General features: G+C 34.6%; 1 protein-coding gene across 11 annotated transcripts in view; it reads left to right on the top strand.

The window, feature by feature from the left end:
• ZNF532 (zinc finger protein 532) overlaps nucleotides 1–17611 on the top strand; it is a 113448-nt gene that overhangs the window by 84516 nt on the left and 11321 nt on the right. For all 11 annotated transcript variants that reach the window (XM_020995001.2, XM_020994993.2, XM_020994947.2 and 8 more), the window contains one exon: nucleotides 3634–3915. In XM_020995001.2, the coding sequence (XP_020850660.1) occupies nucleotides 3634–3915 (282 nt within the window). The remainder of the gene's footprint in view (nucleotides 1–3633; nucleotides 3916–17611) is intronic.

Raw genomic sequence — 17611 nt, 5'->3', positions numbered from 1 at the left:
CTTGATCTTTTTAGGTTCTTTCTTTGAAGCCTGCAAATAAACTGGCCAATAAATGACCTATTTGGACTTTTCAAAAAAGGTACAGGCATCTAAATGCACTTGGAGTTACTCAGACTTCCCCCAAAAGGCCAGTGTTTTAGTCCCAACCTTTCCAATGACCAGTCTGCCTGGCTAAGCAATCTTGTCCTTGTGTGATTAGGTGATGATACCCTTTATTGGGTGCTCAGACATGCTAAAAGCACCTTTTTTTTTCAGAAGAAAAAACAAGTGGTCCTGAATTTCCATAGAATCAAGGTCTTATCTCTTAAAAAAAATGAACTAGAACTTTTCATTTTAATTCCAGTTTGATGCTATAGTTGGAGATTGGGTAAAATTTCATAACTTCAGACAGGCCACTTTTAAAAGCAAATGAAGTCCCTGATTTATTCTAGGCTTTTGTCACTAGATGAATAGATATTTAGCCTTTGAAGCCCTCTGTTTTGAACGTGACTGAACAGTGCACATTGGAGGTAGGCAAATTATTCCACAAAACCTGTTAGCCTAGTCATACTCTTCTGAGACTTCGGTGAGTTTTTGGCTAGGGGCTGGTTCTAGCAAGGCAAAATGTGAATAAAGTGAACTAAAGATAAATTCCATATCTTCACTTTTCATTCACTAAAAAGTAAATGTTCACGGGACCATCTGCTTATGAAAAATTCTTTCACAGAAATCTTAAAGAGGAAAATAAAAACTTAATTGCTACCACATATTTGAATGTAAAATAAATGGGGGAAAATTACAGGCAAATATTTTTAAGAGGATTTTAAATGTATTTTCATTCTAGAACACATCTTTAAATCTGTACATAGGGTCATTGTTGTGGTTAAGGTCTTTGTTGCATTCATTGTGAATCTGGAGGAATGAATATGAGTTTCTAGGAAATAGAGACTGAAAGAGTGGTAAAATCCAATGAGCACAAGGAGGGAGTATATTTTAATTTGAGTTTTCACAGAGATATAGGATACAGAACAATAAGAATATTCTCTTGCCATTCTCATTTCATGTATATTCTATACTTTCATTTGGGAGAGAGGATAGAAAAAGAGATAAGATTTCAAGATAAATACATAGCTACCCTCCATTTCACTTAATTGCCACCAAAAATTTCTTTACCTGCGAGGTCCTTATGCAAAAAGAACTAATCAGGAATAGGAGAGAGGAAGTATCTCTTGCTTTCTTCATTTAAGTGTTCCAAGGTAGATCTACAAGATACATCTTTGCTAGTCCAATTTAATCCAAAATTCCATCATTGCTTTGATCTGTTCAAATGACAAGTTTTCTAACAAATTTTCGACACTTGCATCCCAGTTTTGTCACATACACTTTAAACTAACATCACATTATTAAAATTGCTGTTTTTGTAGTATCTAGGGAAAAGTAATTTTTAAATGTATTTGGTTGAAATTATACATAAAAGCAGTTGTTACTGATGAATATTTTTGTTAATGTATAAAATTGTCAGATATTGCAAAGTATAATCATTTTTCCCTCATACATGTCCTCTTCTCCCATGTCAGAATTTCTCATTTATTCTCTTCAGATATTATTATGTTATCAAGTTATAGTTTACATTACAAGAATTAGTTCTTTATTCACTATTCATATTTTGAAATTAGAATGTGTTACAGGTTTTTAGGAGCATGATTTTTTTTGTTTTCTTTTGTGTTTTAAATGATTTAAAATAAATCTTGGACTTTGAAGAAAGTTTGCATTGACTTTTGATTTTGAAAATGTATGGCTTATTATGGCCATTTAAACATAAAAGGAATAAGTCTTTCATTTTAAAAAGAACCCAGTACATAGCCTTTGGATGTTGCTTACCCATTCCTTCTCCCTCTGTTCTGCAAAGGAACATGGTATAAAACTTTAATTTAGACAATTTTCATTATCAGATCATTAGTAGTCATTTTAACTAATGAAACTCCTAGTGCTGAAAAAATTAAATAATCCCACTCACGAGGGTACAGGCAATGGGGGAAAAGTTAGGTATATCATCTATGCCTAAAGAACATTCTACAGTGGCACAAGGCTAGCTCTCATGAAAATGAATGGACATTTTCCAGTAGCATTCATTGGAATAGTTAACCTCTGAAGTTTAGGGCAGAAATTTTAAATGAGAAAACAGGAATCACATAGAACAGGAAGAGGACTTTTTTTTTTTTACTATAATGAAGAGTCTTGCTTTGGGCAGGTGCATCTTGGCATAAAAATCTTCCAAGTGTTTTGTCAGACTGTAATTAGACTTAATGCAATATCAAAAGAAGTGTCTAAAGTAGTTTACATAAATGCAAGTCTCTTATGTCAATGAAGTTAAATATATACATATATTACATAGGTGTGTTTGTCTATATAACTAATATATGTGCATAAAATTTCAATAACATAAAAGACTTGCATTTATGTTAACTGTTTTAGAGATATTATCTTAGCTTCCTTGTAAGTCTAAAGGAGTCATAGCAAACTTGGAAGATTTATATTACGAAAGGCTCCTGTTCAGTGATGGATTGTTCATTAAAACCCAAAATTGCCCTCTTCCTGTCCTTTGTACTTCTTATTTTCTTGTTTTTAACAGGTTTGAAAACAGAATAGAAAGAGGCAGCCTTGTCTCTGGAGTAAAAGCTCATTCATTTGATTCCAGGAGAATTTGAGATCATGTGCGTCAAGGCTAGGTGGAAATTTACCTTTCTACTTTCTATGAAGAAAAGGTTGATTAATGATCTATTTAGAAACCTTTTTGTATGCTTGTTATGTGCAGGGCACAGTGTTAGGAATGGTCATTTAGCTTACACAGAGGCAGCTGGTATAGAGGATTGAGTGACTTGGAATCAAAAATATTTGTTTTCATGTCCCATCTCAGACACATACTAGCTTTGTGACCCTAACCAAGTCACTTAATCTCTCTGTTAGTTCCCTGAGCATTTCTTTAAGATTTTAAGTTACTGATATTTAGCCTTCTGCATCCTTGGAAGTTTACATACCAGGAGTCTATCACACCAATGAAATCACAAGTCCAGACTAAAAAAGCCTTAATAAGAACAGCAACAAAACAAGATCAGAAAGAAAATGATTAAAAATCCAAAGAAAAGAAACCATTTTACACTGTTGAAAAAATTTTAGAGCCATCAGAATAGGTTTGGAGAAGATCCTTTTATGCCAGAAATTGAAATTAATAAAACTGGTCTTCTCCCCAATTCCACCCCTGCTAACTAGCTTGAATCATTTAGGTTTACTGTAGCTTAGTAATCTCCCCTCTCCTATTTTTAAAAGAGAATTGCCACATATGGGGGAAAGGTAGCATACCAAGATTAGATTTGGACCAGGTTTTTTTTTAATACCAAAACCATTTTTGATTATATGGAATTAAAATACTTAATTTGTAGCATCCTCTGAAGTAATCCTTTGTACCCCCTTTTTGTTGCAAATTATTTTTTTAAAGTTAAGTCTGCACATTTTAATTTCTCCTAATTTAAAGGAGTTTGTTTAGGAAAAGTAATTTATAAACTAGCAAAAAGCTGATAATAGATTAATGTATTGTTTTTTAAAAAAAGGTTTATACTTTTAGTGATATGATTTCTACATTTTTCCCCCATGTAGTCTATGCATGGAACACTGAAAAGTATTGAAGGGCCTCCAAACTTGGGAATAAACTTGCCCTTTAGCGTTAAGCCTACAACTCAAAATTCAACCAGCCATAACAAAGAAGACCCGAAATCCATCAATGGGAAAGAGAAGCTTGAAAAGAAATTGCCATCTCCTGTGAAAAAAGTAGCCGAATCCAAGAAAGTAGCCAATCCTGGATGGACCTGCTGGGAATGTGACCGCCTGTTCACTCAGAGAGATGTTTACATAACCCACATGAGGAAAGAACATGGGAAAGTAAGTAAAATGATAATATTTCTTCTACCTTTAAAATGGAAAGAATGTTGGAGCAGAAATCAGGATCCCAGAATTTGTACTACAGCTTACTAGCTGGCCCTTAGCTGTATGACCTTGGGCAAGTCACTGAAGGGGTCAGACGGGATGTGGTATGAGGTTTTTTCATTTATGATATTCTGTGAGTCCATAGACCTTTTTTATTTTTATTTTTAGCATTTAGATATCTAAACTATATTCTTCTGCCTACCTAATTTTTTTTAGCTGAGGAAGTTGAGAATAAACAGATATTCTGAGACATAGTCACAGAAAAAAATGAGAGATCATAATTTAGTTCTAGATCTTGGGATTTGTCTCTCCATCTGTACCAGGGATCAAAGAAGAAAATGAATTGATGGCCATACACAAGGGAAATACATTCATATTTTTGTTGTGTGTGTTTTTTAAGAAATAGGTACAAGGCAGCTAGGAGGTGCAGTGGATAGAGCACTGGCCCTGGAGTCAGGAGGACCTGAGTTCAAATGTGGCCTGAGACACATAATGCTTATTAGCTGTGTGACTATGGGCAAATCACTTAACCTCAAGTGTGCTGGTATCCTGTTTTATGCCTTGCTTGATAATGATACTCAGGGTCACTGAGGAAAACTGTTTTAGTTTACTCTTAAGGTACTAGAAATGCCTTCCAGCTCTAGATCAACAAATACATTATTGAATCAAATGTTTTTATATTAATATACACATAGCTGAATCTTGTATTTTCTACAACTTTCGATTAATTATGTGTTTATAAAAGTATTATCTGATATAGAAAACCATTTATGAAAGCCTTTTTATTTCCTTCGCTTATTTTCATAAAGGAAATTCTAGGCATGCATGTGCATTGTTATTTCATATCCAGCACCTTTCAGCTGTTCTTGAAGAAAGTATTCAACATAGACACTTGTGAGATGTTTGTGTACTCTTTAATGTTTTTCATTTCTTGATCCTGACCATATTTTCCAATACACTTTTTGCCATCATGTCTTGTATCCATCTTCTTCTTGTAATCCTCAAGTATCCATGCATATATTGACTTGGTTTGGAGGCTCTTGTCAAGTGATGGGGGTTTTGGGGGTGGGTTTGTTTGTTTTTTGAGTGGAGGAGGGTTAGAATATCACCCCAGTTATGATTCAGTGTGGTATAAAAAGAGAGATCAGTGGATTTAGAGTCAGAGGACCTGGGTTCAAATATATTCTGTGTTACTTATTAGCTGTTGAGGAAATCCCTTAATCTCTCAGTAATTTGAGTCAATAGACATTAATTTTCTCCTGTCAGCATAATTCTCTGCTATGCCTGAAATAGATTAAAAAAAATTAAACAAGGCCTTGCTTACTGTCTTCATAGAACTTAGAATCCAGTGACACATACGCAAGAACTATAATATAATAATAATAATAATACGAGGTTAGTATAGAAGGGGATGTACAAACAAAGTTATGCTGTATGAGACCTGAGATAGAGAAAGTGATGACTGAATGGGAGAGTGAGAGATGAATTTCTGGAAGGAGTAGCATTTGAAGTGGACTTTAAAGAGTAAGTAGAAATTCACCAGTTGAAGAGTTTCAGAGATTCTAGGTATAGGGAACAGCACAAAGTCATGGAGGAAGGAGAGTCTGGGAATAAATAAGGAAAGTGATAAGTTTCCTGGTTTGCCTGGAGTAAAGAGTGTATGGAGGACATCTATATGGAATGAGGTTAGAAAGGAATGTTTTGATGGATTATGGAGGTCCTTGAAATCCAGGCATTGTAATGTAGCTAATAGGCACTGCAGGGAGAGACAAAGATAAATAAGATATGCCTTATAGTATTCTAGGAATTTATTGATAGCAGCGTACCAAAGATGTAGAATTGTACTTGTTTAAAAAATTAAAAATGATTTTTTTAGCAGGTTGTAAAACAGAAAATAGATTTTTCAGTGAAACAAGCAGAAATTATTTTAAAATATTTTTCAGAATTAAAAACTAATTTGGAATCAGTAAGACTGTAGATATAAACAATTGATGTTGAAAGACTAACTTGAGCAATAAGTTCCTAGAATGGAATTTAATTCTTATGTAATTTATTTCTTTTATGCTTTAGCATTGATACCATGATGTGTATATTTGTGCCTACATGTATCAGTGTGTGTGCAAGTATTGAATGACAATGAAATCAAAGGGAGAAAAATGCGTGATATTATAGAATTCAGAAATCAGAATTGAAAGGTGAGACCATGCCTTCTAGAATAGTGATTTATTCTTACTGATAACTAATTTAGATCACAAGTTAAACTACACGTGTATTCTGATCTAAGAAAGAGGTTAAAAAAAACTGTTGAACAAATAAACTCAGCAGCACAAAATGTCATTGTTAGCTTAGCCATTCTGCCATGTGAGTCCAATTGAAAGATTCCATTTACCTCACCACCACCCCTCCTTCCTTTCTCCCACTGATCTGAAGTTATATGATTCCAAACTTTTTTGGGAAGATCTAATTTGACTCTGATTAAAGTAAATACCATAAATGTATTATAACAAGTTCAGAGATACTTTTAACCTATGTGCCATAAATATATAAATGGTTTCAATAATGCGATGTTGTGTGTGTTTGTGTTTGTATGTAATGGTGAATAATTTGGTCACATTCAGCTAACTATAATACAGAAGAACTTGGTAAAGGTTTTGTCTAAATCATGTAATGGCCTCAAAGAGCCATGAGATAAAGCTTTTCAAGTCAATCTTTGCATTCATCTTCTGCCTACAGATCCTAGATGCCTCATTGGTCAACATAATTATTATTAAACCTGTACAGGTATAATATAGTACATTTTCTTTCTTGTTTTGATCCCATACCAAGGTTATTAGTTTAGAAAATATGTTTTACAATAATTTCATTTTTAAAAATCTACTGTTCTTTTTCTAAGTTCAGATTTTTACATTGAACTTACTATCAACAATTTTATTTGTTGCATAGCTAAGCTACTCTGTGTATATATTTCTTGATTTCCAAACTTTTTCACTGATCCTACACCTAAATCCATTTTAAATGTTTTTCTTGCACACTTTCTCCTATAAATACTAATGCACTTTTGCATTGAACCAAGATTTTCCATTAATATTAGTAAAGATTAAACCCATTAAAAATATTTTAGTGGTATAAATTACTGGCTTTGAATTTGTTACTTTTTCAGAATTTTTTAAGTACAGCATAAAAAATGAAGAGCTATTGAAATAGCAGTGATTTTCTAAATATTAGCTTTCATTTCTCTTATACTCAGTGATTTACAAAATGACTGATGGTAACAATTTCCATGGATAGAAACTGGTATGGCCATTTTTACTGAAAGTTTTTCTGGTTTAATGGAAAGTAGTACAAGCAGAAAATAAACTGGGTTATACTGTGTGATTTTCTTTTTCTTTTCCTAGTCAAAGCTTTTATCTTAATGTTAGTTTTCTTGCTAAGGTATACATAAAGGTGTACATTTCACTAATGTGAAAATTTTCACCTGTAGAATACCAGTGCAGGTAATGACCAGTACATTTAAGGGGGGGAGTTGATATTTTGAGAACAAGGTAATTTTTGAGAGATTTTTGGGTTACTGAAAAGGTCAGAGAAAGAAAATTTTTGCACAGAACGCTGCCACAAACCAGTCAACCTTTCAGATAAAAATGCTTAAGGAGAGACACAGACTTCTAAGGACCTGAGAGAAAACTTCTCTGAGATAAATGTCTTGAGAGGGCCTGTTTGAAAACCATCCCCCTTTGATGGTTTCAGAAAAACCTGGGAAGACTTGTACAAATTGATACAAAGTGAAGTGAAGCAGAACAAACAGAACAATTTATACAATGACAACAGTATTATAATGGTAAACAACTTTGAAAGACTTAAGAACTGTGATCAGTGCAATGACCAACCACAATTCCAGAGGACTCATGATGAAGCATGCTATCCGCTTCCAGATGGAGAGCTGATAGACTTGGAGTGCAGAGTGAAAAAGTTACTTTTCTTTTTTTTTCTTTTTGACATGGCAGATGTGAGAATTTATTTTGTATGACCATATTTGTAATGAGTTTTATTTTTCTTGATTTCTCATTGAGTAGAGAAAGAGCAGGGAGAGAATTTGGAACTGAAAAAAATTCAATTTAAAAAACCTCATTCCCTTCATCATTTCTTGTAGCACAATAGTATTCTATCACATTCCTATACCATAACTTGTTTAGCCATCCCTCAGTTGATGGATAGTGCCTCTGCTTCCAATTCTTTACCAAGGCAATCAGAACTCCTATAAATATTTTGTGTACATTTAGGAACCTTTTCCTTTGCTCTCTTGGGATAGAGACCTAGCAATATCCTTAGAGTGATATTTCTGAGTCAAGGGCTATGCATAGTTTAAAAACCTTTGGGGCATAGTTCCAAATTTTTCCCCAAGATGGCCAAACCAGTTTACAGTTTAACTCTACATTACTTGTACAAATATTTTAGAAATTTGGTTGTGAACTTAAAGTGTACCCCTGTTAATGAGTTCACTGGGTAAAAAGTTATAGTCAGTTTTGTAGTTCTTTATGAAATATTGCCAAGATTGCTGTCCAAAAAATAGCATCAAATTATAATTCCATATAATAATAGAGTGCCTATTTCCCCACACTCCCAACATCATTGAATTTTTTTCATTTTCTTTTCTTTTTCTTTTTTTTGCAACATACAAGATAATGACCCAGTGACCTCAAAGTCATTTTAAACTTAATTTCTCTTATTGTTTGGAAATTTTTTCCCCAAGGCAGTCTGTACAGTTTGTGTTTCCACTTTTATAAATTATTTCTGTCCTTTGCTATCCATTGAGGATTGGACATTAACTGTTATACATTTGTATGAGTTCCTCAAAAAATCTGGATTTCAGATTTTTGCTAAATGCATTTCCTGCTAAAAATCTTAAACTTTCACTTTTTTAAATTTATTTCTGTTGTGCAGAATTTTTAAAATGCTTACATAGTGGAATCTATTTCTTTTCTTCCAGTAATGTTTCTCTTTGTGTGATAGATTTAAAAATGTAGCTCTTCTTCAAGTGTGATAAATATTATCCTTTTTAACTTTTTTCTAATTAAAAAATATTTAGACCATTGATGCAGATGGGCTTTATTATTGTATATAGTATGATGCCAGGCCCTATATTCATTTTTATTACATTATTTCAAATTTTAAAATAATTTTATTGAAATTATTTCTTGTTATTGTATTTTATAATCTTGAAATTACAACACCAAACTTGTGGATATTTGGTTCTTTTTTTTGTATTTTCCATTCTGTACAATTGATCTGCTTTTCTATTTTGTTAATCCAGTTACCAGTTTCATAAATATTACTGTGGAGTATATTTTGAAATTTGGAAGGTTGAGTCCTCAACTTTTAAATATAGTTTCCCATTTATATTCTTGCCCTTCAGCTTTAAATTTCTTAAAAATCTGTTTCTTCTAATCCCTTCTGCTCACTGAGAAAAAAGAAATTACAGTTAGTTCTTTGACACTACAGAAAGAGCAGCTATTTATATTTTTGTACATATGGGATGTTTTCTTCCTTTTTTGATCTCTTTGGAAAACAGACCAAGTAGTAAGTTTCTTTTGGGGGAGGGGAGTGTTGGTGGTCAGAGGATGCATACTGATTCATGACTTATTGGACATAATTCCAAATTAGTTTCCAAGATGAATGAACCAGTTTATAACTCTACCAACAGTCTATCAGTGTGCTTGTTTTCCCAAAGCACCTAGAACATTTGTCATTTTTCTTTTTTGTAAATTTTGCCAGTATGATGGGTGGGAAGTGCAACCTCAGAATTGCTTTAATTTACATTTTTCTAATTATTAAGGAATTGGAGAATTTTTTCTTACAGAGCTCTAGAGATCTTACATTTCTTCTTTTAAGAATTGCCTATAGTTAATAAAAATTTGATCATTTTATCTAGTACTATAAAATAACTCTAATATTTTCTTTCCAAAAATGTTTCAAATGCTTCTTTAATATCGAATATCCATTTTTGTCTTGTATGGTTGGCCTCAGATTTGCAGGATAGGTCACCCTGGGCTACAACGTGACTTATGTTGCTTTTTGGAACACATTATCCCCTTCCCTCCTCTCTTTTCTAATGAATGCAAAATAGTCTTGCCTTATTTGAATATCCTCTCCTTGATATTTGAAGGTCTTTCTCCTCATGGTTTGTAGAATTTGTTGTCTTTAAATTGAATTGTTAAATTTAACTACTCTGTGTCTTGCAGTTTGAGCCTTGGTTTTTGTTGTTGTTGTTGTTTTCTGGAGGTGAGCTGTTTACTCTTTCAATTGGAATTTTGTTTCCTATGCTTAAACTTCCTAGGAAGTTCTCTTATTTCCTTCATTATAGTGTTAGGGTTTTTTGTCCTGTTGTGTTCTTCTGGGAGACCAGTGATCCTTAGAGGTTATATCTGTGTATCCTGTCTTCAAGTTCAGTACGGGTTACTTGCAGAATGAACAAAATTTCTTTTAATGTTCTTGTTTTTTTGTTTTTCTTCTTCTAAGTCGTCCTTCTTTTCTGTGTGTTTGCATTCCCAATCTGTTGTTCTCTCTTTTGTTTCTTTGGTGAGGTTTGCCATTGCAGATTTGAGTTTTTTTGTTTATCTCATTATTTTTGCTGTAAAAGACATAATTTCTGCTCTTATAATTCTCATTTCTCTTTTGAACTACTCAAGAATAATGGGTTTCATGTTCTCAGATTTCACAGGGTCTTCTGCCTTGATCATTTTCGTTTATATTGCAGTATTTCTTCATAGATGACTGAACTTGTTTACTAGATTCAGAGGACATCCTTCCTTCTGTTGTTATTTTTCCTGTTAATTTATCTGTTTATGTTTAAAGTCTTAGAATTTTCTTCCTGAAATCTTGAACACTTTCAGGATCTCCTTCTCCTTCCCCTATTTTATTTTCCTTTTCATTCACATCCTGACTCTGTCCCCTGTGATTATGATTTCCTCGAGGGCTTGATCTCAATGTCTCTGACTTCTCTGGTACTGGGCGGTTTCCAGTTCCCAGCCTAGGTCTCTCCCCCATTGACTTTAATGTGTTAGAACTGGCTTTAGCTGGATGCTGTGCTCTTTCCCTCAGGCTTGGCGGAATGCTACACAGCCCTTACATGCACAGTGTGTTCTGGTAATCTGTCCCACTCCCTCTGTGCCTCGGTTTTCTGGCACAGCACTGGCAATTTAGAGGCTGTATTTTCTGGCACTGATAGTTCCGAGCTTTGCAGCAATGATGCTTCCGGGTTATAATCCCTGGCAGGCTTTTGTTCTCTAAGGGCTGTGACCAAGGTGGCTGTTGAGGCCTAAGGAAACTTCTACAACCTGGAACAGGGCTGTCCATGGCATTGGAAAGAGGGAAGGAGGACTGGAGCATAGGATGGTTTTTGATGTAAGCCTGTATTGTGTCCTTGGGTCTGCTAGTGCAACCTTGCTGCTGGTAGAGTGGGGACAGGGCAGTTGGGTGCTAAGTGAGCTCAGAGTCAGTGGGCTTCCTGGGCTTGGGGAGAGTTTAAAAATCTTCTTTTGGTTTCTGGGTGTCCTAGACCATAAAAAAACTGAAGTTGCTCTATCTTTGGTGGATAATTTCTGTTTTGGAGAGGTTTGAGAGGTTGTAGGGATCAGAGAAAATGTAGTTTGCCATCTCTTTTACTCAATGTGACCCAGAAGTCAGTATTTTCATTAGTATTATATGAAATCTATAAATTAACGTGTGAGGTACTGGCACTTTTATTATAATAGATTATTTTAAGAATGAACAGGGAATATCTCTCCAGTTGTTTGGCTCTTTATGTTAAAAGAAAAAAAAACTTTTAAAGTCATTATATGTGTGCTTTCATAAGTTAATACCAACATATATTTAGGTTTTTTCTGGTCATTTTTATAACTGATTCTCTGCTATAAAGTTCAATGCAGTGTATTATTTTATGGCATGAATATGACTCTGGATTCTTAGAGGATAGGCAGATAGCACACAAGTTTGGCAAGTTTGCCAGGGTTCTACTAAACTTGCAGGACTTTTTTAAGTATCCATCCAGTGGTGGACTATATTTCTATCACTTGAGAAGTGTCCTGACTAAATTTGGAGAGGCTTAGCAATACTTTTTTTTTTTTGTCATTGCCTCTTTTTTGGGACTGTCTGCTAATTTGTTGTGGGCTTATAATCTTCATTGTTGGAAGGTGTTGATACTAATTATAAATTAGAGATCCTTGTAGTGGTAAAATATTTGTAAATATTGCCTATTTTTCTTCCTCTTAATTCTTGGTCTTTTTCAAGTAGCATGTAAAAACAGGTGATTTTCATGAGTTTATCTTGTAAAATTCCCTTGCTAACGTCATTTATTATCTCACTTTCTTGTTATTTGTTAACCTGGCAGGCCCCCCCCACCAAAAAAAAAGAGAGAGAGAGAGAGAAGAAAATAGCTCTAGCCCAATTAGACCATATTTGTAGTATTATCTTCCATTCAACATGACATGTTTTGGGAAGGGTCTTTCTAAGCTACACTTGCACAACTTGTAAACTATAGAAACAGACTGATAATAGTTTGCTGTAGGTCACGTGACAGGTTAGACTAGAAACACTGCCCATGGTTGGTTACCGTGGGTCACATGACAGGTTAGACTAGAGACAGACTACCTGTGATTGGTTACCATGGGTCATGTGACAAACAGGAGTGTGGGGGAGTGGCAACCCTGTGTTTTTCTGGGGCTGCTGGAAATCCTTTGGTCTGCAGACAGGCTTCAAGCCATGGGTTGTGCAGGCTTGCTCTAAGCTAAGAGAACCCAGAGTAGTCAAAGGTGGTAAAAGGATCAGAGAAGTGTCATGAGAATCAGATTAAAGATCTGGGGATACTTCTCCTGGAGAAGAGAAGATATGGAAACACATGGATGAGCAAGGAGTTTTTATCCATGCTTCTGTGCATATACAGACTGGCCTATGAATCCTGACTCTGAAAGTTCTTTCATGTTCAGATATTATGCATATTTTTCCATTTTATAAATTCTAATTACAAAGCCTGAAATATTTAACTACTTAATGTCTTTTTGTTTGTCTATTCCCTTTTTTTTTTTGCAGCATCACATTTAACAATACATAGTCATGTAACTGTCTGTATACCTGCATTCATATTTATGTTTATATCTATCATATATATTTTGGGACTGTACCTGTGATTTCATTGGCTTCATAGGAAGCTTCCAGTGAGGAAATTCTCTACCAATTTAAATTAGCAGCTATTCTGCAATTTATGGTCTTGGAGAGTTTCCTGCCACACTATAAATTTAAAGGACTTGTGATAGTAGCAAATAAAATTAATTAGCAAATAAAATAATAAAATTAATAACAAATAAATAATAGCTAGCATTTATATAGCACTCTAAAGGTTTGGAAAGCACTGTGCATATATTTCCTTTGATACTCATGTCAACCCTAGGAGGTAAGTGGTATAGCATCCACATTTTGCAGATAAGGAAACTGAGGCAGAAAGATTAAATGCCTTGCTAGTCACAGAGCTATTAAGTATCTTAGCAGGATTTGAACTCAGGTCTTCCTGGCTCCAGGTCTAACACTCTATCTGCTATACTACCTAGCTACCTCAAGTTAGGTATGTATCAAATATAGTATTTGACTTGAACTTAAATCATCCACACTCTGAGGCCAGCCCTTGGGTATCCATTATTATGAACTTAGGAATAGAGAGGGGAGTCAAGGAGCTTATATACTTCTCGGAGAGATCAAAAAGGAGCTATACTTTTTTTTTTAGGTGACATAACTTATTTTTAAAATTAATTTATTTTGTTTTATCAACAATCGGTTCCATAAGCTCTTGAGTTTTAAATTTTTCTCCCCCTTCCTGCCAAACTCCTTCCTCAAGATGGCACACAATCTGATATAGGCTATACGTATACATTCCTATTAAACACATTTTCACATTAGTGATGTTGTAAGTAAGAATTAGAACCAATAGGAGGAACCACCAGAAAGAGGAAACAAAACACGACAGAAGAAAAAAAATAGCAAATAATATACTTCGATCTGCATTCAAACTCCATAGTTCTTTCTTTGCATGCGGATAGCATTTTCTATCATGAGACCTTTGGAGATGTCTTAGATCCTTGCATTGCTGACAGGGTCTAAGTTTATCAACTTTAGTCATCACACAACGTGGCTGTAACTGTGTATAGCATTCTCCTGATTCTGTTCAGTTCACTCAGCATCAGTCCATACAGGTCTTCTCAGGTTTTTCTGAAGTCCACCTGCTCATCATTTCTTATAGCGCTACATTCATATACCACAACTTGTTCAGCCATTCCCCAATTGATGGGCATTCCCTCAGTTTCCAATTCTTTGCCACCACAAAAAGAGCTGCTATAAATATTTTTGTACATGTGGGTAAAAAGGAGTTATTCTTGTTATGGCCCCAAAGGCCAGATCTTAATTCACTTAGATTTTAGGCAAGTATTGCTACATTTTAAGCTTGATTAGAAAGCTAGGTATAAAAACAAACAAGAGCCATGCATAAGAAGCAAAATATTATATGTTCCAACAAGTAAAGAATGTGAGAAATTCTTTAAATTTAAATTCTTTAAAAAAAACAAGAACTTTATGAACTGATACAGATGAAATTTTACTATAGTCTTGGAGGCAAGTATTGATACAAAAATTATCTTTGAAGGCTTAAGATTTTATTTGGTCAGAAAATGAGTACTACCTTAAGACTTTTCAGATTAAAATTTCATATCTGTTTCTTTAATTGTTAAGATTTTAGTTGTTAATAAATATTTTTTTAAAAATTTCATAGTGTAGTCCTACTTTATTTTAGTTTTATCTGATTATATTATAGGAAAGCAAATATGGTAGTAATGGGGGAGGAATAGGTAAGTAGGAGGTTTGTAGAATGAAAGAAGGCAAATGGGAAGAAAAGGAGTTGTGTGGACATGAAAGAAAAAATGGAATATTAAAACAAAAAACTAAGATAAAGGCAAAGCCCAAGTTAGAACTGTGTGTCTTTCAATTTCTAACCTGTTGCTGAATTACTTATGTGATGCTATCTTTCTGTTCTTTTCCTGCCTTTTGTTTGAATATAAGCCTACTGTAGGTACAATGTGTGTTTTCGAAACTATTCATGCAGGACATTCATTCATTCATACCTTGGAAATGCTTAACTTCTGATCATCTTAATCTCATTCATTATACATGGCTCATTCATTCAACAAATATTTATAAAGTATATGCTCAACATTTTGCACTGTAGCAAGTATTATAAGGATATATACACAATATATGCCCCCAAGGCAAAAATGAGGGACTGTAGTTTGGCAGAGATGTTATAGTGCAGGAGATATAGATTTAGGAATTAGTCGTTGGGGAATGGCTGTGATCATCAAGGGAGAGGGATATATATGATAGGAAGAAAACAGCGAAGAATGAAAAACTTTGAGGAATGACCAATGTAAGGTAAAGGGCAAGAGAAGAAAGAGGATTAATTGAAGATTTTAAATGAGATTTATCAGGGGCAGCTAGGTGGCACAGTGGATAGAGCACCGGCTCTGAAGTCAGGAGGACCTGAGTTCAAATGTGGCCTTAGACCAAACACTTGATGCTTACTAGCTGTGAGACCCTGGGCAAGTCACTTAACTCCAATTCCCTTTAAAAAGAAAAAAAAAAGGTTTATCAGAGGCAGAACACCAAGATAATGCAATGAAATAGAAACCATAGAAAGATGGTGTGGTAACTAGTGTCACATGCTACAGAGAGGTTAAAGGGGTCAAAAATTGAGAAAAAGCCACTGGGTTTGGCCATTAGTAAATTATTAGTGACCTTCTCAAGAGATTTAAGACTTCCCCTTAGAGTATGGAGCTGGACCATCTGAGGAGGAAATGGACTCTGTGTCATATAATGGTAGTGAGGCTACATAGATACCTCTGTTACTGGTCACAAGAAAAGGTACTTGGTGACTGTGCCACAGGGTAGTGAGCTTACATGACCAGTGTATCTGGTGCACAATGGAAAACGTGAAAGACTTGTCAGACATAGTGAGGATAGGGAAGAATGTTTATTTGAGGTTTATCAATCTGATCAAGGAGATTTTATACTGCAAGTGGAGTAGAGAAAACTGCCCCATTAAGGACTAAGCCAGAGGAAGTGGCAGGTATGGCATAATAGTTAATTCACAAGAAACATTGAAGAAAGACATTTTTCATGCCCTAACATGTCTCTACCCAAATACACTGAGGATAGGTACTTTAGGAAAAAAATGAACCTTGAAATCTTAATTGAGAGAGGAAAATACAAACTCATTGGCATCCTTGATGTTTAATGAGATTTTATTCCTGACTCGAATAAGGCGATGGAAGGCAATTTATTCAGTAGAAAAAAAAAGGTTACTGAAATAGCATTGTATATCAAGAAGACAGAGGAAGGAAATCCAAAGGGAAGAAGCATGATGAAGATCATTTGGAGAAGGAGAAAAAGAGACAAAAGAAGAGATGTGGTGGCAGCATATACCAACTGCTCAACCACCATCCGTATTTCTGCCAGATGTTTTTCATAAATGTAGAGAAATTGAAATTTGCTTTTGAATAATTTCATCATTTAGAAGGTAGAAGGGTCAGTTAAATTCAGTTCAGCAAGCATTTATTAAATGTTTTTTTTGTGCAAGGCATTATCTTAGGCTCTGGGAATACATTCTATTTGGTACAGGCTACGTGCTGTACCAAGTCATTTCACTGCAGGATAGAGTAAGATGGGGATACCATTAAGGGCAAGGTGAATTAAGAACTAGTTCTGGTAGTTGGTGGCACTTGAGCTGACCTTTGAATGGATGACCAACTCTACCACATAAACTGGTGATTCATGGAATGATGCTAGTCTGGAAGGAGCTTTCTGATTTGGTGTCATAGGTTTCCATCCTTGGCACTGTTCAACCCAGCATTTTTAATCAGTGACTTAGGGCACACTTATCAAATTACTAGATGACATGAAGCTTGGGGAAGATAACTGTGATGTTGAATGATTTCTTAATTTCAATAGTATAAACTACTGGTTTACTGAGTGTATAAGCCAGATTGTAATTTGTGTTCCCAAAGATCTTAATAGGCTGAAACAATGGGATGCATTTAAGATTAAATTTAATACCTTGAGGTGAAAAATCCTGTATTTGGATTCCAGAAATAAACTGCACAAGTATGATAGGATTGTGGCAATGGTGAGAAAATAGTTCTGTGAAAATATGTTGGCTGAGAGGGTGGCTTTAAGGGTTGCAGTGTGATACGAGAATTGAGAGTTTGCACAGAAAAAGTTAGCAGGACATGTATAACACCTATTTATCATGGGTTTCCACATGGCGATTTTTACTCACTTAATTCCTATAGGTGTCACTAATCATTATCACATTTTTTACTTAATCAGTGGTCACTGTCATGTTAAAAATACATTTTAATGAATACATTTGGGTGTATCTAAAATAATTTTGAATTGTCTAAGGTTTTTAGACGTATAAACCAGTAGAAACTACCAAACTAAGTAAAACTAAGTAAATTTTGTGCTGTGCTCTAGGATATATGGGCTTTAAGAACATAAAATCTTAGAGCTGAAAGTTCCCAAGATTCCATGATGTCCTCACTTAACAGCATAAACACTTTTG

The sequence above is a fragment of the Phascolarctos cinereus genome, unplaced genomic scaffold (genome assembly GCF_003287225.1).
Source record: "Phascolarctos cinereus isolate Bilbo 61053 unplaced genomic scaffold, phaCin_HiC Scaffold_4;HRSCAF=312, whole genome shotgun sequence".
NCBI lineage: Eukaryota > Metazoa > Chordata > Mammalia > Diprotodontia > Phascolarctidae > Phascolarctos > Phascolarctos cinereus.
Note: the sequence above shows the minus strand (reverse complement) of the source record. Positions and strands in the feature narration are given on the sequence as shown.